This window comes from Typopeltis vanoorti, chromosome 8 (genome assembly GCF_054136105.1).
Source record: "Typopeltis vanoorti isolate ZY-2024b chromosome 8, IOZ_Tvanoo_1.0, whole genome shotgun sequence".
Lineage (NCBI taxonomy): Eukaryota > Metazoa > Arthropoda > Arachnida > Uropygi > Thelyphonidae > Typopeltis > Typopeltis vanoorti.
Genome location: NC_143556.1, coordinates 104,585,540 through 104,608,396, shown reverse-complemented (window position 1 = coordinate 104,608,396; position 22,857 = coordinate 104,585,540). Strand labels below are relative to the sequence as shown.

The following is a 22,857-nucleotide window of genomic DNA, read 5'->3' as shown; positions in this document are numbered from 1 at the left end:
GACTTTTGTTTAGCTAGTTCTACACAGTGTTTAGCTTTCTTACATTTGTCTGTTTATTCTCTAAGAGCCCAAGCTGACTTATTTGCAAGGAACTTTTGATATGCTTTCTTCTTTTCCTTCACTGCCTCTTTAATTTCTGTGTCTACCATGGAGTTCTGATTTTTCTATCCCTGCAGACAACCTCACCACATGCCTCTCTGACTGAATCAATCAATGGGAAATTCAGATTTGCCATTGAATCTCCTTCAGGAGCGGCTTGTGTATAGGCACTGCAGATCTGCAGCATCCCAGTTTTTCTCGATATATAAATATATTTATTGATTTATTTATATTTGTTTGTAATATTTAATTTTATCATCAACAGTCGTATACAATTCTCTTATTTTCTATAAAAAATAATAAAAATCCATCTTTTATGAAGGACGCTAGCAGCGCTGTGTTTACCACAGTGTCATATTGCTACGCGCGCAATCATATGCATGTCATAGTGAAATGTGAGCTATTAGCGTAATGCAGCACTGTCCATATCGCAGTTCCACTCTTGTTTATATGCAGTTTGTGCCAGTAGTAGAGTGTTCGTAGTTCTTATCATGTTTACTCAGTCTCTTTAAATATTTGGACATTACAATTAAGGACATAACATTTGTTTTAGTTTTTATTTTAGAACATTATTGTGGTTATGATAATGGATTTTATTTTTAAATAATTTTGAATTATATCAAACTGTATAATTTTATCAATAATAAACAATATTTTTTCATGTTTAATTTTTTTTTAAATTTTTCCCATAATTTTGATATTTTATCCAAACACGTATACACTCTATTACAGTGTGTACGTATATTTCCAAAGTTGCAGCACCCTCATGATTTCAAGCCATGAGCCACCACTGATCTCCATGGCTTGGTTCCTGTTCTCTAACTCTTTCATTTTTTCTTGAATAACGTTTGTGTATTTTAGTCTACAGTTCACATCTGAGTGCTGCTCAACTTTTTTACCTTCAATTCTTTCTTATATATTCTTCTTTTCAATATGAAATGCAATTTTATCCTGCTCAAGGCTAAATTGTGATCACTTCCAATTTCAGATCCTCTGTACACTCTATCCTGCACCAGTGAGAGAAAACATCACCTCTTCTCTCCATGTAAATTTGTACACATTTTAATTTTTATGTTAGAACATTGTATTAGTCAGTATATGTATGTCTAATACAATAGCCAGTTCATGTCCAGAGCAGAAATCCAATAGGTATTTGCCGTTATTATTAGCTTTACTCTTTTCTCCAAATTTTCCTGAAGTATTTTTGTATGTCTGCAATCTATTGAGATAAATGACTATTTAGATCCCCAACAAGGACCAACTTTTCCTTTTTTCATTGTGTCAGTTTATTTCTCTAAAGCCTCAAAAAATTCCTCCACTTCTTGCTTAGTAGAACCTTCTGTTGGACCATAAGGCACAAATAAGTGTTATTGTCCAGTTCCCCATTCTGATATTTGACCACATCACTCTACTTGATATTGGTTGCCATTCAAGAAGATTAACCTCGTATTTTGTGTTCAATACTATGTCTACCCCTTTTTTTCCTTCTTTGTCATTGGCTGTGATTCAGTCACCCGTATTATGTTGAACTGGTACTTATTCAATTAATTAGCTAGCCCCATTTTTTTGCCATTCAGGCTTCCCTGGAAAATTTGCTTAAGAAACATGGTGATATTTCATTAAATCCTACTGCTTTAATGACATGAAGTTTATTTATTTCCTCATATTCCTTCTGCTCACTCATAATTAAGCCATCCTCCCCCTTTGTTCTCTCTACACGTAAGTTTCTCATGATTTCACCCTGATTAAATCAATTAAATTAATTGAATCAATTAAGCGCCTCCGTAGCACAATTGGATGAACAACGGTACGTTGCGCCCTTCGATTGGAAAAGGCCTAAGTTCCAATTCTCGTCGTGATGGTAGGATTCTTTATATGGACTTTTTCAATCGAAGGTGAGTTAGCTGATCTCATACGGAGGTAGCAGGGTTTTTCCCTCCCAGAAACTCTGGTTTTTCATCCTGCATACAGACAAATTGGCTCTTCAGAACACAAACAATTTACAGATAAAAAATACTAGTTGTGGTGGTTTGCAGCAGATGGCATTTATGTAAATGATTGGTTGTGCAGTGGATGATTGTAGTGGTGAGGATGGAGAGTTGTACAGTGGGTGTCCTCTCGCAATAAGTCTACAGACTCCTTGGAGGTGTCATGAATAATAATAATAATAATAATAATAAATATTAAAATATAAAAAAAAAATAATTAAATTTAAGTTAATTCTGGAATTTGTGATGAAGAACTATTTCCCATAAGAGAGAGAATTTAAGTCCATCATTTCTATTTAGATTTGTTCGATGTAGCAAGATCTCGCAATTCTCTTTGTATAGACATTTCAAGAGAGTATTACTTTCCTGCAGAACCTTAATTTTCTTCCAAAGAATGCTATGCCTGGTGGAGAGTGCATGCTTTGCAAGTCTTGATTGCTCTGGCTCATGAAACTTAAAATAGTCAAAATGTTCACTACATACATGGCTGCTGGTCTACCTGTTTGGTTGAAATACAATAATCAACACTGGCAAGGAATTTGATACATTCCAGGGTATGCTATCAATGAGATATCTACTTTTTTTTTGGAGCTCAGCTAAAGATGTTAGAAGTTTTTCCACTTGGTTATACTATAAATTAAAGATACCAAGAAATTATATACTTGGTTTAATCCTTCATCCCAGTGTAAGCAAATAAAGTTTGCAAATGAAGGATTTCCAGGTCTGGGCAACTCGTATATAGAAGTATATGACTTCACATCGCTTGCCTTAGTATCCCATAATGCAAAGCACATATCCTTGCAGACATGTATAATGCTATGCATTATGGGAAGGGTCACCACCCAGACCAATTTTGACCTTTATTGAGGTCTCATCAGTGGGAGCCAGACCCAGAGGTGATACTAAGATTGAAGTAATGTAGAAGTCAAGTTCAAACTTTGTTTGCATACACTGGGATAATTAAAGGATTAAACCAAGTATATAATTTCTTGGTATCTTTATTTTTAGTATAACCAAGTGGTTATACTAAAAATTAGTATATTTCAACAGCTATCTCTAATGCAGAGTATTTTAATAATAAGTGATGTGACACCTTTTGGTTACTCTTATATGAAAATATGACTTCTGCATTACTTCAACCTTAGTATCACCTCTGTGTCTGGCTCCCACCAGTGATATGAAGTCATTTGCTTCCATATGTGAGTTGCCCAGTTCTGAAAATACTTCAGGTGCAAACTTTGCTTACACTGAGATGAAGAATTAAACCAAGTATATAATTTCTTCATCTTAGTGTAAATAAAGTTTGCAACTGGAAGGAAGTACAAAACTCCACTCACAGTCACCTCCTCTAATGAAATGATCAGATCTAAAACCCTCAATGTTTGCATGCCGTCCTTTACACCATACTACCTAAGATAGTTGTCTCTCAAGAAATTCATTTTCCTTATTCCCAAATGTTATCTGTTCATTCCAGTCTTTACTGCGTCCACGCGGTTAGCCTAGTGGCTATGCGCTTCGCAACCATATGACTGGGGAAGGAGTGTCCCAGGTTCGATTCCAGTCAAAGACATGAGGAATTTGAGGATCTTCCTCAGCCATAGCCAAGTTAGCCGGTCTTGGGCAGTAGGGTTTTTTCTGGCAGTTTATCTGGAGTTTTTCATCCTGCAAGCAGGCAAACCGGTCCCGTGAACACACATGGATCTACAGCCATAAATACTTAACCCCCCATGAGGGGGGCTCAATTTGCCCCAATAGGAACGGAGGAGAAAAAGGGAGGAAACTCCATACGAATAAATAAATACATAAATAAATACTGCCATAATTAAAATCACTGATAATAATTGTTCTTCCTTGGTTCACTAACCAAGTTGATTATACATTTCTTCATCACCATATTCCCTGGCTTATAGCAACATCCAACTAAATATCTCCTCCTGTCAACCTCTACCTCACATCACACTGCCTCAAAACCACTGCTACTATTTCGCTCTTTTGCATCTACTTTATGTGGACATAATTTTCTTGCTATCATCAGTAACACTTCTTCCTTCCTTCCTTCCATCCTTGTCCTTTCTGTCCTTGCAAAAACACTGTACTCTTCCATTTCATACTCTGACTGCAACTATGTTAAGATCACATGGTCATATATTTATCATTACAGGTTCCTACAGAAGAATCTAAGAACTCTCTCAGTCATGGTTGTTCACTATTACACTTAACTATTACACTTAAGCAAGTTCCAAAACTAGAAATTATGATGAACTTAGAATACAGTATCTACAATCTTCCACCTTCAATTTTGTAATGTTTTTTAGACATAGCAAGCATCCTAATCAAATCTAAAACACACCTAAAAGTAATATATCGCCAAAATAGGTAGCTGCTTTAAAAATGTTATATATGAATAAAGATATTGTGATTACCAAAGCTGATAATTGTAATGCTATTTTTATCATGAACCAAGAGGATTAATTACAACAAAAAATGCAGGATCTCGTAGATGACAATTCTACTTACCAAATCATAGAGTGAGACACCAATATGTCTCAAAACAAAAAAATTTGTAAATTATTGAAGAAGTTACTTCTTGGCCAAAGAAATCATTGCTAAAATAAAACTTGTTCATTTTAAAACACTCCCGTATTTATGGGTTTCCTAATATCTATAAATCTAATACTCCCCTATACCCTGTAGTTGATAGTATAGACAGTCCCGCTTTAGTTATGTCACTTTTCCCTCTCACTGGTAGCTCCTCTACTTTCATAAAAAAAATTGTCCATTTCACATCACTAATTAAAAATTACATCCTTAGAAAATTAGACATAATGGTTAGTTTCGATGTCACTTCTTTATTTATTAATGTACCACCACTAATAAATGCTCTTGATTTAATAAAGTCTGATTTCCCCCCGATATCTTTGAATTATTTAGATTTACTGTGTATGCAGATTACATTTACATGCAAGGAAAAAGATGCAAACAAAAGTTAGCTAAAGAGGAGAACCCACTGCGGTGGGTTCTCCTCTTTAGCTAACTTTTATATGAAACACTTTTAGAACAAAGTACTTATGACAGCTACTTGCATATCTTTAGTGTAGTTACACTTCATTGATAATGTGCTTACCATTTAGCTCCCATGGGCAAGACACTTTGAATTCTTTTGTAACGTACCTTAACATCCAACATGCCAACATTCACTTCACATTAGAAAAAGAATTAAATAACTGTTTGCCTTTTTTTGATGAATTTGTCGCTTGCCTTTCATATACTGTAGTTCACTATCATTTTCCATTTCTAGAAAGCCAATACATTCAGGAAGATATCTAAAGAAACAATCACATCATTATCCAGCCCAGTAGCATGGAATTCTAAAAACACTTATACACAGAGCTTGGGCTATTTATTCTACTGATGCAGATCTTTCCATAGAACTCAACTATCTTTGCTATACTTTCTTGACTACTGGCTACAGCTACCACAAAATAGATAAAATACCATGAGGCCTTCCCACTTTCTCACTCTAACAAAGCACCAATATTTCTATTCCACGTGTCCAAGATACATCTGAAAAGGTAGCCAAAGTACTAATAAAATATAACCTTCACACCACATTCAAGCCACATGTCAAATTAGCAAGTTTGATCTGCTCTACTAAAGACAAACTCCATCCTCTAGTATACGAAGTAATGGCACACTCAGGATTTAATATTGGTGAGGTGGGGGGAAGCACTCAAGATTAATCTTGGGGAGACCGAGTTGAGTAGACAATTTGAGAATGGACACTATGATTGTGTACGATCTATGACTAAGCATCTGCAGTGATCACTAATACATGAAACCCGCGATCTCCTCTAGCCCGGTTTCGGACAAACGAAGTAGCACTACCTCATTCTCCTTGAGTTCACAGCGGCCATGGTTCCCGAGAGCTATAGGTTATTCCCACTTTATGTGATAGCTAATTCATAAGTCGTATATAAATAGAAGACATGACACAACATAAATAAAAATATTAATTTTGATTAGGAAAAGATTTTTGGAAAATTTTCTAGTGTTTTTTCCTTTTTTTTTTTGAGCCCCCCCCCCTGAATATTGTTTGCTATATTTGGCATGAAACTCTTTGATTCCTATCTCTGAGCTTCTTATTCGGCTTTGAAATAATGTGGGATTTAATATCCCCTTAATTTAAATAATTTTACATCGCCAAAGTGAAGCCTATTGGCTCTTTATTTAAGTAATTTATGGGTGCACCTTTTTGACAACTCGTATAGCAAAGTATATAAGTTCTCTTCGCTATAACCTCAGTATTATCTAGGTCTACCTATTCACTGATGAGACCTCAATGAAGGTCAAAACCTATCTGGTAGTGACTTTCCACCATAATGTATAACATCAAATATCTCCTAGGAGATTTGTTTTACATTATGGAAAATACTAAGAATAGTGATCAGAACTTTACCCACCTTTGCTATGAGTTGCCCTAGTGTTGAACTATGTGCTTTAGCTTACGCTACAATCCACCAAAACTTTTATAGTTTGCTATATTCGGCATAAAACTCTTTGATTCCTATCTTTGAGTTTCTTATTCAGCTTTGAAATAATATGGGATTTAGCATCCCCTTAATTTAAATAATGTTATATCGCAGAAGTGAAGCCTATTGGCTCTTTATTTAAGTAGTTTTTATTAATTATTTCATTATCTGTATTTATTTATCAAATTATGTCTGTTAAATCCGAAGTTCGTTGAATAGGGGTTCTTTAAATTTGAGAGTTTACTTGTATTCAAATATTTTTTATTTCAAATGGGTATTTCACATCCATGTTTTTGTTGACCTATAGAGATATCATGGACAGTACCGTGGTTAAATGAGATTATTATTATTATATTAATACCAAGGTTGTTGAGACCTCCATAAAAGTCAAAACTGATATGGGTAGTGACCCTTTCCATAATGCATAGCATTATATTTTCTGTAAGGATATGTGCTTTCATTATGGGATACTAAGGCAAGTGATGTGAAATCATTATCTTCTGTATATGAGTTGCCCAGTCATGAAATTACTTCAGGTGCAAACTTTGTTTACTTACACTTGGATAAAGGATTAAACCAAGAATATAATTTCTTGTCACCTTTAATTTATAGTATAACCAAATGGAAAAACTTCCAGCATCTGTCCTCACTAAATCCTGGAATCAGCATATAATCTGTAAATCTTCTTTGCTCCTTTTCTACAGCTTCTTTATCACCTTGGAATATGGGAGACCAAATATGCACACATTAATCCAGATGCGGTTTTATCAAGTACTTATAAAGAGGCAAAATGACTTCTTCCTTATCCTTACATGTCATTGTTTGTTTCAACATTGCAATTATCCTCTGAATTGTATTTGAAATTTTTGCAATGTGATCTCTGAAGAGCAAGATTGGAGACCCTATGGTGGCAGCCCCACCAAACTAGGCTGTAGTTGGCCAGTAACCAACCAATGTGAATTTTTTTCTTAGTTGAAAGTTTCAAGAAAGAAGTAACCAGACTGTTTCTTTGGAAAACAACTCAGACAGTTTAATGGATATGAGCAGGACAATTAAAAGAAAAAGAATGAAAATAAACAAGAATATCTGGAATGTTGCTAGTTGGAATGTCAGGGATAATCACATGTACCAAGTTTTGCCTAGATCTTGGTACATAAGAAATATCAAGATTCGCTTACATGTCAAAGTTTCAAAGTTCACTTCAGCATCACAATTGTCCTCTTTGCCATGTGATCTTTGAACTTCAAATTTCTATCCACCATTACACCAAGATTCTTAGCCTCATCAATTTCTTGTAGCATAACCCCATTAATATAATAGGCCACCAGAAATCTCATGCCAAAGTGCATATGCTTACTTTATGCTTACTAACATTAAACTGATGGCCATTTTTGTTTGCCCAAATTTCTGGCCTATTCAAATCATTTTATAAGTGCTGGATATCAGTAGCATCCCTGATTGCCCTGCTTATCTTCACATCATTGGTGAACAATTGCACATCTGTTAGAACCCTTCCTAATGTCATTAATATATAGATTGAACAACAATGGCCCAAGGACTGAACCCTGAAATGCACCACTGATCACCTTAAATTTTGCTGATTCACACCCACTGAATACCACTTTTTGATATATATATATATATATATATATATATATATATATATATATATATGTCTGCCATGCACTGATCCAAGTCAAGAGTTTATATTCCAATCCCATATTCTCCAGTTTATGCAAAACCTTTCATGTAGTATCCTATCAAATGCCTTAGGAAAATCAAGCATTATCATAGTGTATCCATTCCCTTTATCCAACATTGTTATAAAATTATGAGCAAATTGCTACATAGTACCGTCCAATAGTAGACTGATATTCTTAGGTAATTTTTGTTTTAATTTATAATTTCTTTTTTGAATTTAGAAACAAAACTACACCTACAGCCTGTTTTTAGCATGGAGAGCTTTAATGTAACAAATTTGTCTGTCCAACCTTGGCATATTATTATTATTATTATATTGATGATGATGATTCAAGACTTCCATGGAGTCACAAGACTCATCATGGAAGGTCTATCCCAGAAAACACAAAGTCCACCACACCACTCCTTGAACCCATTGACCATTTGTGCCATGCATCGCACTCCACAGCTCAATCCCCCATGCAAAGAAACAATTCTAGTGGATCATGGACACCCTCCCTCCCCCACTGCCCTGAGCCACCAAACAAAAGAACTCTCCAGTGCGAACCCTGCAACCACCCCTCACTCAACAGTCAAAAAGTCTTACCCACATTACTTCTCCATCCACCAAACCTCGCAGTCTACATTTCCCCTCCACAACCAACACTGCGCAGTCCTGATACCATCCCTGCTATTTGCCTCTGCCCCCCCCCCCACACACACACACAGTCAGTCCATCACCTCCCAAATCCCAAGTATCTACCATAGGTCAGTGCCCTCAGCATTGCAACAGTCCCCTCCAACAAAGCACACAGCCTCCATTGATGAATCCCAAACTTCAAGACCCCACACTTAGCTGAACCAAACCAATTCCCAGTTTACTCACCTGACATCTGAGCCCACATGTTGTAACTTAAATATCAGCTTCTCATGTTGATACCCTGTCAAAAAAATGTCAGAATATGCCTTTCTCTCATCAACTTGTCACTTTATTATAAAAGGCAATTATATTACTAAACAAGAGCATCCCTTAACAAATCCATGCTGCTCTCACAGATGACATTATCCTCATCTGCCCAATGCTGTAAATGATTTCTCCAAAGTCTTAACAACTACTGATGAAATATAAACTGGTCTATAGTTTGATACATCTAGTCTGCTACCATCCTTATGCAATGGCACTATCTTATCCTCCTTCCACTCCTTGGGCAACTTTTCCATGGCTGGCCAGACTTTCACTGAAAATCAAGGTCAACAGAGCTGTCACTTCTTTAGCACATTCTCTCAAAACCTGTGGCAAAATCCCATCCAGTCTTATTGCTTTATTGACATTCAGAGTACTGAGTATTTGAAATACACTCTTCTTACACTTTTAAACCTTGAACTTGCCCTATCCCTCTAGTATTAAAATCTACTTCTCCAGGATGAAATACCCCAGTAAATTGTTCATTGAACAACTCCCTTTCCTTGGAATCACTCTATTCCATTTTTGTCCAATAGCATATTTCCACAATCGTTTTTCCTCCTACTGGCCACATAACAAAAACATTCCTTAGGTTTCTCTATGGATATCAGGGCCAGTCTCCCTCTCTCTCTCTCTCTCTTTATATTTCAATTTTTTCTTTCCTTGCCATACTAGGTTCTAAGACTGCAGTAGCAAATTATAGACCAATGAGAATCTCAAGTGTGGTGGTAAAAGTAGTAGAAAAATTGGTCAAAAAGAGAATTCAAGAATCGGTAGATAAAAAATCTAATACTGCATGAAGGGCAACATGGCTTTGTGAAGAGTTGGTCATGCCTTAGTAATTTACTAACTTTTTATAATAGAGTAATAGCTGGATAAAGGAAATGGTTACATGATGATTTTGCTTAATATTGCAAAGGCATTTGACTGAATACCGCATGGAACGCTGTTAAGCAAATTAGAACAAATAGGGATGGATAAGACACTAGTTAAGCGTATAAGAGGATGGCTGCTAGACAAATATCAAAAAGTGGTATATGGAGAGGTAGAATCGAGGTGAAAGCAGGTGACCAAGGGTGTGCTGCAAGATTCAGTGCTGGGATCGTTGCTGTTTAATTTGTACACAAATAATTATTTGAATACAAATAATATGGGAAGTTACCTGAAAGGAAATATTCAGTTGTTTGCTGATGCAAAATTAGATAAAGTAATAGTTAATCGAGGCAATGTAGAGAACTAGCAGGACTATTTAAATAGGCTATCAGTATGAGCAAAAGATAATTGGTGTCTGTTTAATGTGGAGAAATGTAAAATCATGCATTTTGGGATAAATAGATTAGAAACTGTGTATCACATCGATGACACTGAACTCTATTACTTCAGGAAATAGATGAAGCTAGAGATTTAGGGATGGTGGTGGTAAACGCAGAGTTAAAAGTTTAGATGACATATTGCTTAGGTAGCCCATAAGATTACTTGGCTATTAAAGAGCACATTACCAGGTAGAGATAAGGAGGTTGTTATTCCTCATTATAAAGCCTTGATACACCCACATCTGGATAACTGTTCTCAAGTATGGTTCCCTGGGTTTCTTGGGGAATGAAGAAGTGGTGGAGAGGATTCAAAGGCGAGTGGCCTGTGTAATGTTCCCTATGAGGATAGATAGAGGGCATGTGGATTGCAGAAGTTGGTTGATAGGAGAAAAAGAGGGAATATGATGAAAACATTTATGTTGCTTCAAGGATTTTATAGGCTTGACACAGAGGAAATGAAATGATTCAGCATTTGGCTAGAGGGACCAGAACAAGGGGTTATCCCTGGAAATTGAATAAAGGTGTAGTTAGTAGGGGTGTGAGGACTAGATTTTTTGATTTGAGAGTTGTGAACGAGTGGAATGGATTGCCAGTCTGTTGTGAGTGCTTTATCTGTTAATGGTTCAAGGAGAGGTATGATAGATTGTCAGTATAGATTGGGTCTCCCACAATGAGTCTTCATACTTCATGGAGGTGCCTGTATAATTTTTTTAATAATAATATTAATAGTCACTCTCCTGGCCTGAGTCATATTCTTCATGCATCTGCCTTCTAACCCTCCCCTTATATCTCTTCCATAACCTCTTTATATCTTAATATTTAAACACTTACATCATAAGATACAAACTTTTTAGATGTGCTACATCAAGGGATCCATTCTGTTTTCTCTTGAGAAGAGAAAAAAAAGCTGTAGCAGTCTACTCTAAAAAATAATTATAAGAAGAAGAACGATAGCATCTCCATAGATTTCAAGAACTCGAATTCATTCATTCATCCTAAATACCTGTCAAAGCTCTCTCTTTGAATATGTTAACTGAAGATGTACTCATAACAAGCTAGATCCATTGACCAGTTATCATTTTGTTTACCTGCTGGCAGATCTTAAAGCAGTTTCCACATCTTCTCCGAACTTAGGTAACCAAATTTGCATGCATCACTGAGACTGAATTTTCAGATGCACTCTTATCATGAAAGCTTGGTAAAATGGGAGAATGACTCTCCAGTGGGAGAATAACTTCCATAATCCAAGTTAATTTTTTTTTTTCATTGCAGTTATGAAATGTGATGATTTAGCCACCTTTTGTATACAAGTTATGTGAACTCTAGTCCTGTGAACTTTAGCTTCATTGACTACTTGCAGCAGTTTGCCAATTAATATAATATTCTGCTTGAATGTCCTCAGTCTAGAATGCCAAAGGTCCATAACCTTGACTTAGAAGCATTATTAAATTAGCACTTAGTAACATTGCCATAGAATTAATCTGTTCTGGTCTTTCTTTCTGTTCATTATTTTGTTCAGATTTTAACTGTTATGGAAGAGTTGACCAGATTAATTAGAAATTCATATAATTCTGACTGGCCAAAGGAGAATGGATGTCAGTTTATTATCGCAAAGTGTAAAGTTATGCAGTTTTGGGGTGAAAAAATTACAAGCTGTATACCACATTAGTGGAACTGTGCTTCAGGAAATTGACAAAGCCAGAGACTTGGGAGTGTTAGTGGATTTAAAGTTTAGGGGACACATAGCAAAAGTGGCTAAAGCAGCTCTTCAGATCACTTGGTTACTGAAAAATACTTTAATGTGCAGAGATCAGCAGGTTATTGTACCTCTTTATCAAGCCTTGATAAGACCCCATCCTCACCAAGGGTTTCTTGGTGAGGAGGAGGAAGTGGAGAGGATCCAGAGGCAAGTGACCAAGATGGTAGTAGGTCTATGGAACGAACCTTATGAGAACAGGTTGAAGATTTATGGGTTACAGAAACTGGTTGATAGGTGGAAAAGAGGTGATGTGATTGAGACATACTGAAGGGTTTTTAAAGGATTAATTCAGAGGAAATTTTTCAGAACATTTCTGTTCTGAAAAATTAGGACCATGCATGAAAACCGAGTAAGAGTGTAGTTAGCAAGGATGTTAGAACTAGGTTTTTTTTTTGCTTGGATAGTAGTATTCAAATCTAGTAGTGAATGAGCAGAATAGGTTGCCAGAGTCTGTTGTTGGTGCCATGACTGTGAATGAGTTCAAAGCAAAATATGATTGTGCAAATGCTGAATAATTTTTGACATGATTTTTAGTGCTTCCCTCAATGAGTCCAAGACTCCTTGAATTTGCCCATAATAATAATAACCTTCCTTTAAACTGCATAATGAACATCTCCTATCTGCTCTCCCAAAGTCATCTTCATACCATGTATTCCCTGGTCTTAGGTTAGTCAGAATTAGGACTGAAGCAACTAAGACTACAAAGCCAGTGTATTATGCCTGTTAATTGTGTGCACTACTCCGTTGATTTTTGTCTGTGCTCTCAGATGAAAAACATGTTTCTTGGTGGAAACACCCTCCCACCTCTGTATGAGACTAGCTAACTCACCAGTTGAAAATAAGCCCCAGTAGAGGTTCTTCATATCCTAGATGGGAGATTACCTAGGCATTGTCCAAGCCTACTGCATATGCATACTGGCTTATTATAGTTAATAATTAAACACTTGAATTAAAAAATACAACAATTACATCTAGTTTCATTATTATGGCTATTTAGTCTGTGCTGGATGTAGTGAGTACCTTGCCTAAAATAGGCTTGAATAAAACCATAAAGGTGTATAGAAGTAGATACAAATAGGAAGTTTCTTTCATGAAGCCTGTTCTGTTATGAAGAGGTCCTCTGTCTATTCTCAGCAAATTTGGTTATATTAGTTTACCAGAAAGCTGATGTGCAAAAATGCTAATTTTGGATTATTTAACTTGCTAAATAACAATTACTCCATAACCTGAAGTACTCTTTTGTAAGTAAAGAGTAAGTAGCCTCTCACGTTATCTGTTATTATTTGTGAGAAATTCATTTTTGTAATGGAATGTATTTTCAACTGTATTTGTACAAATTAGTGAAATAATGTGTAACATTTTTCCAAGTATGACATTTTTTTTTTTTTTCAGGTTAATGGATGGAGGTGCTAGCGAAGTGTTTGCCCTTGTTTCTCATGGTATTTTCTCAGGCCCAGCACTTTCCAGAATTGCTGCTTCATCTCTGAAATTAGTTGTTGCAACTAATACTGTTCCTCAAGAGAAAAATATAGAACAGTGTCCTAAAATACAGGTATTTTTTAATAGCCAAATTTATTTCTTCTTCTTAGGAAGCAGCAGGAAAATGCCTATTCCAGCTTGTAGAGGAAAGACCTTTAAGAATGCTCTTTCCATTTCTCGCTCTGTATATTCCATGATCTTTCATTTAAACAAATATCTAGCCCTTTTTCAATGTCTTCATTTTATATACGATCTAATTTTATGCATCTTTTATGTTCCTAAAAATCTCACTTCTGCTGCTGCTGCTGCTTGTATTCTATTTTCATCTTTCTTTATAGCAGTCCATGTTTCTGAACCATACAATAGAGTGGAAGTGGCCATTATTTTATAAAATGTAAGTTAGGTTTCTCACTTTTTTTTTTTGTTTTAATTCAGCATCCTTTTAATTGGTCCACAGATTTTCTGAAATTAACCTGTTTTTTCAACTAACTCTTTTGTCTGTTAGACATGTTATTGTGTAGTCTAAATGATTAAACTGTGTCACCTGTTCTATTATTTTTGGTCTAATATGATCTTTGCCTTTAAATACCATGATTTTTGTTTTCTTTTGTGAACTCTTTAGATTTTATTGTTGGCTTATCTTATTTAATTAGATTAAATAGTTTAAATATTTCAAAAAAAAAAAATCAGCTGATGCCTTTTATTCCCGTATAGGAAGTAAGAAAGACCATTTTAGTCCTATCTAACTGTTGGAGACTGAGCAGACAGTTCAGTCCTCACCAGGAACCAATGAGAGGCTAGCCAGACCAAGGCTATCATTAATTATAAAGGGCAACCAATGAAGAAACAGCAAACAAGTGCCGCCATCTCTTGATCACTAACCCTAACAGGATATGTTATTGTCTGAAATAGTATGGATTCTGTGGTCAATTTTCTTGAGTTTCTGGGAGGAAAAAAAATGCTTGCTTGTGTCAGATAATTCAGAAACTAGTTAAAGAAAGGCTTAAAAAGTTCCTCTAGTCTTTGACTAGACTTAAACTTGAATTTTAAACAGCTTAATTTAATTGAAATATTTAAATGTGATTCAATTAAACTGATTTTTGTAGATTATCTTCCATTATCTTGTAATATAATCTGATCATCTGGTTATATTAGATCTGAAGATGATGAGTATGGTGCAGTATGAGAGGAGATTGGCTGGTCAGGCCAAGGTTAACTCAAGGGAATTCTTCCATTGTATGGCAAGCAAGAGAAAGCCGGCCTGGTTGGTCAAGTGGTTAGCGTATCTACTCTTCAGCCAAAAGGCTGCAGGTTCAAATCCTGCTGTGGGCATGGATGTTTGTGATTGTCTGTGGAAATACTAGTAGTGGTGGGCAGATGGTGTTGGTGTAGTTGCAGTTGGTGGATTGAGTTGTGGAGACAGTGTCATACAGTAGGTGCCCTCCCTTGATGAGCCCTTGGACTCCTTGGAGGTGTCCAAGGGCTCACCATGTAATAATAATAATAATAATGGCAGGTTGGCACTAGTGGATAGTTATGGTAGCAGAATAAAAGTTACAAAGGATATAGTGGAATTATTGAATGAGCACTTTATCAGTGTATATCGTACTAGTGTAAATGATGCAGTGCAATATATAGAAGGGAGGCAAGTATTAGTAGAATTGGAAGTGAAAGAATCCAAGGTGTATCAGGTGTCGATTAGGTTAAATGTGAATAAGACTTTGGGAATGGATGACATATCACCACGTATTCTTAAGGAATGTGCACAACAGTTGGCTATGCCCTTGACTTGGTTATTTAATGAAAGTCTTGCAGTGGATAGAGTGGAAAGAAGGAAAATAGTACCACTCCACAAGCATGGTTCTAGGACAGAAGTTTCCAATTATAGACCAGTATGTATAATATAACTGCAATTGTAATCAAGGTATTGGAGAGATTGGTTAGGAATAGAATACAGGATATAGCATTCTTTATGATGGTCAGCATGGATTTGTAAAGGTAGGTCCTGTTTTAGCAATTTACTTGCATTTTACAATATGGTAATGAATGTGTTAGATAAGGAAGAATCATATACAGTGATATTCTTTACTTTACAAAAGCGTTTGATAGATTTGAAGTTTCCAATTATAGACCAGTATGTATAATATAACTGCAATTGTAATCAAGGTATTGGAGAGATTGGTTAGGAATAGAATACAGGATATAGCATTCTTTATGATGGTCAGCATGGATTTGTAAAGGTAGGTCCTGTTTTAGCAATTTACTTGCATTTTACAATATGGTAATGAATGTGTTAGATAAGGAAGAATCATATACAGTGATATTCTTTACTTTACAAAAGCGTTTGATAGATTACCACATGGTAAGTTGGTGTACACACTCTATAAGATGGGAATAGATAGCATATTGGTTAGATGGATTGGAGATTAGTGAACGATTCCAGCAAGTTGTATGATGGAGCAGTGTCTCAAAAACAGAGGGTAACTAGTGGCATGCTCCAGGATTCTGTTGTTGGGCCCCTGGTGTTTAACTTGTTTGTAAATGATATATCATATGGACTGACTAGGGATCTTTAGTTGTTTGCTGATGATGCAAACATGGGGAGAATTATAAGTAGCACTGCTGCTGTTAATTTCCTTCAGGAAGATTTGGATAAACTTTTGACTTGGAAAAATTTGTTCGAGGTTGTTGTTTTAATACTAATAAGTGCAAGGTGATGCATTTTAGAGTGCAGAAATATAAGGCTGTGTACTATATCTATGGTGCCATACTGCAGGAAGTGGATGAGATTTGAGAGTGATAGTTGATAGTAGACTGAAGTTTAGAGGGCATAATGCTAGTGTTGCAAAGGCTGCACATTATAATGCTGCTATGATAAGAAGTAGGGATAAGGAAGTGGTTGTGCCACTGTATAAAGCACTGGTCAGACCACACTTTGACTGTTGTGTTCAAATTTAGTCACCTGGATTTTAATGTGATGTGGAGACATTGGAGAGGGTCCAGAGGCGAGTGACTAAGACAATGTCAGGACTTTGGAATGATGGCTATGGAGAGAGAGAGAGGGGTTGAAGAAATGTGGATTGCAGAGTTTGGTGGATAATTTATAAGTAGCACTGCTGCTGAGAAAAAGGTGACATGGTAGAGACATTTAAGTTACTGAGAGGATGTTATCAGATTAATCCAGATAGAATTATAATAAAAAGTAGAAGGTGAGAGGTGAAAAATTAGAGGCCATCCCTGGAAGTTATGTAAGAGTGTGGTGAAGAGGAGTGTAAGGAGTAGATTTTTTACATGGAGAATTATCAGTAACGGAATGCATTACCAGAATGTGTTGTTAATGCAAGGATTATTATTTGTTATTTTATTTCTATTATTATTTATTTATTATTATTATCATTATTATTATTATTAAGAGAGACCTCCAGGGAGACAGAGACTCATCGAGGGAGGCCATAGAAGTGGCCTCCCTCGATGAGTCTCACACACCAGCTATCATACTTATTCTTGAATTCATTCAGACCATTTACAATCACAACATCCAATGACAATCAATTCCAATCATGCACCACCCTCTGAGAGAAAAAACTAGCCCTCACTCCCCCCCCCCCCCTTCTTGGCAGCCTTCATTTTTAGCTTCCAAGGATGCCCTCTCATCCTTTCCTAAAAAATTCCATCAATTGAAATCCTGTATGATCCTTTCAGAAGTTTGTAAGTCTCAATTGTATCACCTCTCTTTCTCCTGTTTGTTAGTGTCTGCAGTCTACAAATTCTCAATCTGTCTTTATAATCAGTATTCCACAATCCTGATATAATTTTTAACACTCTCCTTTGTACTCTCTCCAATATATCAGAATCACAACAGAAACCAGGAGACCAGACCTGTGCACAGTAGTTGAGGTGAGGTCTTCAAGGCCTTGTAAAGAGGCAAAATAACATCCTTATCTTTACATGTGAATGTTTGTTTCAGCATTGCAATTATCTTTTGAGTTGTATTTGCAATCTTTGCCATATGGTCCCTGAACTTCATCTTCCTATCTATTAACACTTCAAGATCCCTAGTCTCATCAGTTTCTTCTAGCCAAATCCCACCAATATAATACAACATTGGATATCTAATCATGCCGAAGTGAATGACTTTACATTTACTGACATTGAACTGATACCCACTTTCCCATGCCCACAATTCCAGCCTATTCAAATCATTCTGCAAGTACTGCATATCATCAGCATTCCTTATTACCCTACCTATCTTTGCATCATCTGCAAATAGCTGTATGTCGCTTGTCAGATCCTTCCCAATATCATTAATGTACACATTGAATAACAGTGGACCAAGCACTGATCCTTGTGGTACACCACTTGTTATCTTAAATCTTGCAGACTCACATCCTCCGTATACCACTTTTTGATATCTGTCAGTCAGCCATCATCTTATCCATGCTAATATTCTACAACCCAAACCCATTTTCTCTAATTTATGCAACAGTCTACCATGCTGTATTCTGTCAAAAGCCCTAGCAAAATCCAAAAGTATCATGATGTATCTATTCCCCTTGTCTAGTTCAATGGTAACATTGTAATAGATGTGAGAAAATTGCTAAAACATGACCTTCCCTTAGTAAACCCATTTTATTCATTGCAAAGGAGAGATTCACTATCACCTCATTTCTGAATGTGAGCCGTAACCAATTTTTCCAAAATCTTCACCACCACTCCTGATATACTAATTGTTCGATAGTTGGATACATCAGTCTTTGCACCACCCTTGTGCAATGGAATTACCATACATTCCTTCCATTCCTGCAAATCTTCCCTGTTCTGAGACTCATATTAAACAGACTGGTCAAAGGAATGGCCAGTTCGGCTGAACACTCTTTTAGCACACGTGCTGCTATCCCATCAGTCCCTGTTGCTGAATTTTTATTCAATTTGTGCAATAGCCCTAATACCTCATACTTTCAATATGAGGATATATTCAATGTTGCATACACCAGGTTGATAGCTTTTAACAAAATGGGCACTCATTAATTGAACAACCTCTTCTGCATCTGTATCCCTCATGCCATCAGGATTTAGAAGAGTTATTCTTTCATATTCATTCTTTCTTTTACTTGGAGCATATCGATAAAATTTGTGTGGGTTGACTTTATCATGCAAGCCAGTTTCTTTTCATACTCAGACTTTGCTTTCCATATAACAACAGTTGTGACTATTCTAGCCTGCTGTTTATAACAGACATCATCTTTATACACACAGTATTCTTTCCACATCGTCCTTTTCTTACGAATCTCTTGCTTAATAAGATTACTCATTCATTTGACTTGTACTCTATTTATTTTTCAAACTCTAGTTACACATTCTGATATTGCATCATTTAAGTATTGTTTAAATGCGTTCCATGCACTGTCGATATTCTTTCCATCCAGCAACGGATTCCATTCCACTGAACTCAGTATACTCAGTTGATCATAATTTCTTGCTTTGTAGTTCAACGTGTAACCTTTTTTGAATCGAACATTCATAAACTTAGTCACTTCCCAAGTGAGTACTGCATAATCACTGTCACCAACCGAAGGGAGAATAGTTGTCTTTAACTGAAACATCCTCTGGCACTATAATGAAATCTAACACTCTTTGCCCTCAAGTCTCATCTGTCACATGCTGCTTGAGGAAGTTGTTCCACGACAGCCCAATAAATGCATTTTTATTCTTCTCACGAGATTCTACTGCTACTCAATCAATATTGTTATCAATTGTGAGTAGTATTGTTATTATTATTATTTTTATCAATATATGTATAACTATTAGAGTTGGAGAAAAACTACATCTCTAGATTACACTTTAATTTTAATCTCTTCTGTTAATTTATTACCTAATTGTAATTTCATTTTTGCGTTTTATTTAAACTATTTATAGCTTGTAATAAGCGTAATACATATCCTTATGTTTTCGTATATTTTATCAAAAGCTTTCTCATAATCTATAAAGGCCTAAATACATCAAATTAAATTCTGATTTTTTTCAGTAATTTGTTTTAAAACATAATTACATATCATCTGTACATGATCTTCTGTGTCTAAAACCACTTTGTTATTTTTTTCTTCTTATATAATAATACTCATATAATAATAATTATTATTGTTATTATTATATGAGTATCTATGGAGTCAGAAAAGTCACTGTCGGAAACCCATACTAACCTTTATATACACACACAGTACATATCATACGCCCCTTAAACTCGTTCACTGTCATTCTACTCACAACTAATTCTGACAGTCATTCTACTCATTCACCACTCAAAGAAAAAAATCTAGTCTGCACACCCTTACTAACCACACTCTTACACAACTTCCAGGAAGTTGTGTAAGAGAGCTTGGGTGACCCCAAGCTCTCTCTGTTCATCATGTATTCAAAATTTCCTTTGTCAATCATAAGGAACTCCTTTAACAATTTATAAGTTTCCATCATTCCCCTCTTTTCTGCCTGACAACTAAACTATTTGCAGCTTGCACACTGCAACCTATTCTTATTGGGAACATTCCACAGATCTGTTTCCAATTCATGTATCTTCTAATCCTCTCCACCACCATCACCTGATCCTAAAGAAACCTCGGCGACCAAGTAATCCTTTGAGCTATTTTATCATCTTTTGTAATATACCTTCTGAACTTCTACTCTCTGTCCATGCCTTAGCCTCATCAGTTTCTTGCAATTCAGTACCATTGGTGTGATGGTACTGAATTGCAAGATAGTATATAATCTTTTCAACCCAAAGCACATACATAAGATTACAGTTTGTAACATTAAATCGACAACTATTATCATTCACCCAGAATGCCTGTTTATTTAAATCATCCTGCAGAATGTCTATATTACCTTCCTCAATTTTGCATTATCAGGAAATAACTGAACATCCCTCCTTAAATCTTTCCCAGTATTATTAATATACAAATTAAAGAGCAGTACAGAACCTTCAGGCACTCCATTAGTCACCTTCATTCTCCTAGATTCCACTTTCCCATATACTACTCTCTGGTGTTGGTCTGTCAGCTTCCCTCATCAGTGCTACCAGCTTCATATCTATTACCATTTGCTCCAACTTTCATAATAGTTTTCCATGGGGTATTCTGTCAGGTGCCTTGACAAAGTCTAGCAGTATCATAGTGTACCCATTTCCCTTATCAATTTTTGCTGTCACTCTGTTATAAAATGTGAATAAATTACTAAGGCAGGACCTGACTTTTACAACATACTGCCAGTTATTGAGTTTTGTGTTCCTATCTACCCAGTGCTGGATTTTATATTTAACCAACTTTTCCAATACTTTAACCTCCACTCCTGTGATATTAATTGATCTGTAATTTGCTACTTCTGTTTTGGAGTGACTTTGCCAGAGATGAGACTTAAAAATCACCACTTTCATCAGAGGCACTGCCAGTTGTTTTGCACATTTGTGTAGCACATGGACTGACATGCCACCCATGCCTACTGCTGTATTCACACTGCTATTTATCATACTGAACACCTCCTTTTAATCTACCTCAATTCTGACATTAGCCTCTGTCACATCAGCAACTGTAAAACCTGGATGATACACCTATGCAAAGTGATCACTCAACAACTCAATTATTTCTTCTGCTTCTGTCACTTTCCTACATCAGTTCCACAGTCATTCTTCCTCTTAATTGCTGCATTGCTACAAAAAACTCTTTTGGATTTACTTGGATTGCTTAGCTAATTTTCTCTCATAATCTGATTTGGCTTTTCTTACCATGTTAGTTACCCTTCTTACTTTCACTTTGTACTGGTCATGAATATGTGGATTGCCTTTTTCTTTATATTTCCACCAAGGCGTTTTCTTTTTTTTTTCAGCTCTTGCTTTATATTTCTACTCATCCACTTACCCCCCCCCCCCCCCCCAGCCCATTTAGTTTATCCTCCTGACCATGGCTATGCAGTCGTGCTACTTGTGTCTAACAATTCCTGACCACTTTCTTTGTAACTTTTCAATCCATGACACTGCTTGAAGATGATTCCTAAGTCTGTCATAAATCCTGCTCTATAGTTCAACGTGAACCCTTTCTTGACAGGGAATTCCACATGTTCAGTAACCTTCTAGAACATGATTGGAGACCAAGTGTTTACCTTGGTTATAGGTACATGCTTTTTCAGGTAATTATCTCCTAGCAACTGGATAAATTACTTGCCTTGACATGGTAGCTTTCCTTCCTCCAATCTGTGTTCTCATAGTTTGAAGTTTCTCATAATAATTGCTCAGCCTGCTCTCATTGTGATAATCTGGCCTCGCCTACTCCCCGTATACGGGAATAAAAAGGCGTTAGCTGATTTTTTTTTTTTTTTTTAGATGCCAACAGACTTAGTTGGTGAAACTAGTTGGTATAACTTAGTTGTTTATTATACACACTTGATCAATATAATCCCAATAAAAGTTTTTCCAGAGCTTTTTGGTCAAGAAAATTAAACGTTTTTTAAAAGAACTCTTTATATTCGGATCATTTTCTTTCAACCATGCATGATGCCTATAACGGTTAGCCATTCAGACACTGAGCAGTGCCTAAAATTCATCTCCTTTATTTCTGACATTCATGTGCATGCATTTCAACATTGCTTTTCACCCATAGTTGCCCTTCTGTAATGTCATTACCAACCCATTCAGATTTGAAACTTGTGAAATTGTATTCATCGTTACATAATCATTTGTGTCAGGGTGACTGAACCGACACTTGACTACATCTCCCCTAATTCTACTCATAGCTTCTATGCTTTTGCACTTCCGACATATCACTGAACAGCACTTTCTTCAAACAACTCCAAACCCATGCAGTCCATTGAGTATATACAAGTTCTTTTGTCCATTCAATCCATTCTATATATCTATAAACTGCACATCATTCCTCCTGCTCAATTTTCTCATTGGCTCATTTGTTATCATTCCTCTTTCTCAGTTCAGCCCTATCATACTGAGGCAGCAGACTCGGTCTTTACTTTCCTGCTCTTCTTTTCCTCTTCTATCAGCACCTAT

General features: G+C 36.1%; 1 protein-coding gene across 1 annotated transcript in view; it reads left to right on the top strand.

Moving 5' to 3' along the window:
• The window catches only part of LOC150104249 (ribose-phosphate pyrophosphokinase 2-like), a 185,770-nt gene that overhangs the window by 150,072 nt on the left and 12,841 nt on the right, over nt 1–22,857 (top strand). Inside the window, exon 6 of the mRNA XM_090396866.1 lies at nt 13,725–13,884. Within this exon, the coding sequence (XP_090252992.1) occupies nt 13,725–13,884 (160 nt within the window). The remainder of the gene's footprint in view (nt 1–13,724; nt 13,885–22,857) is intronic.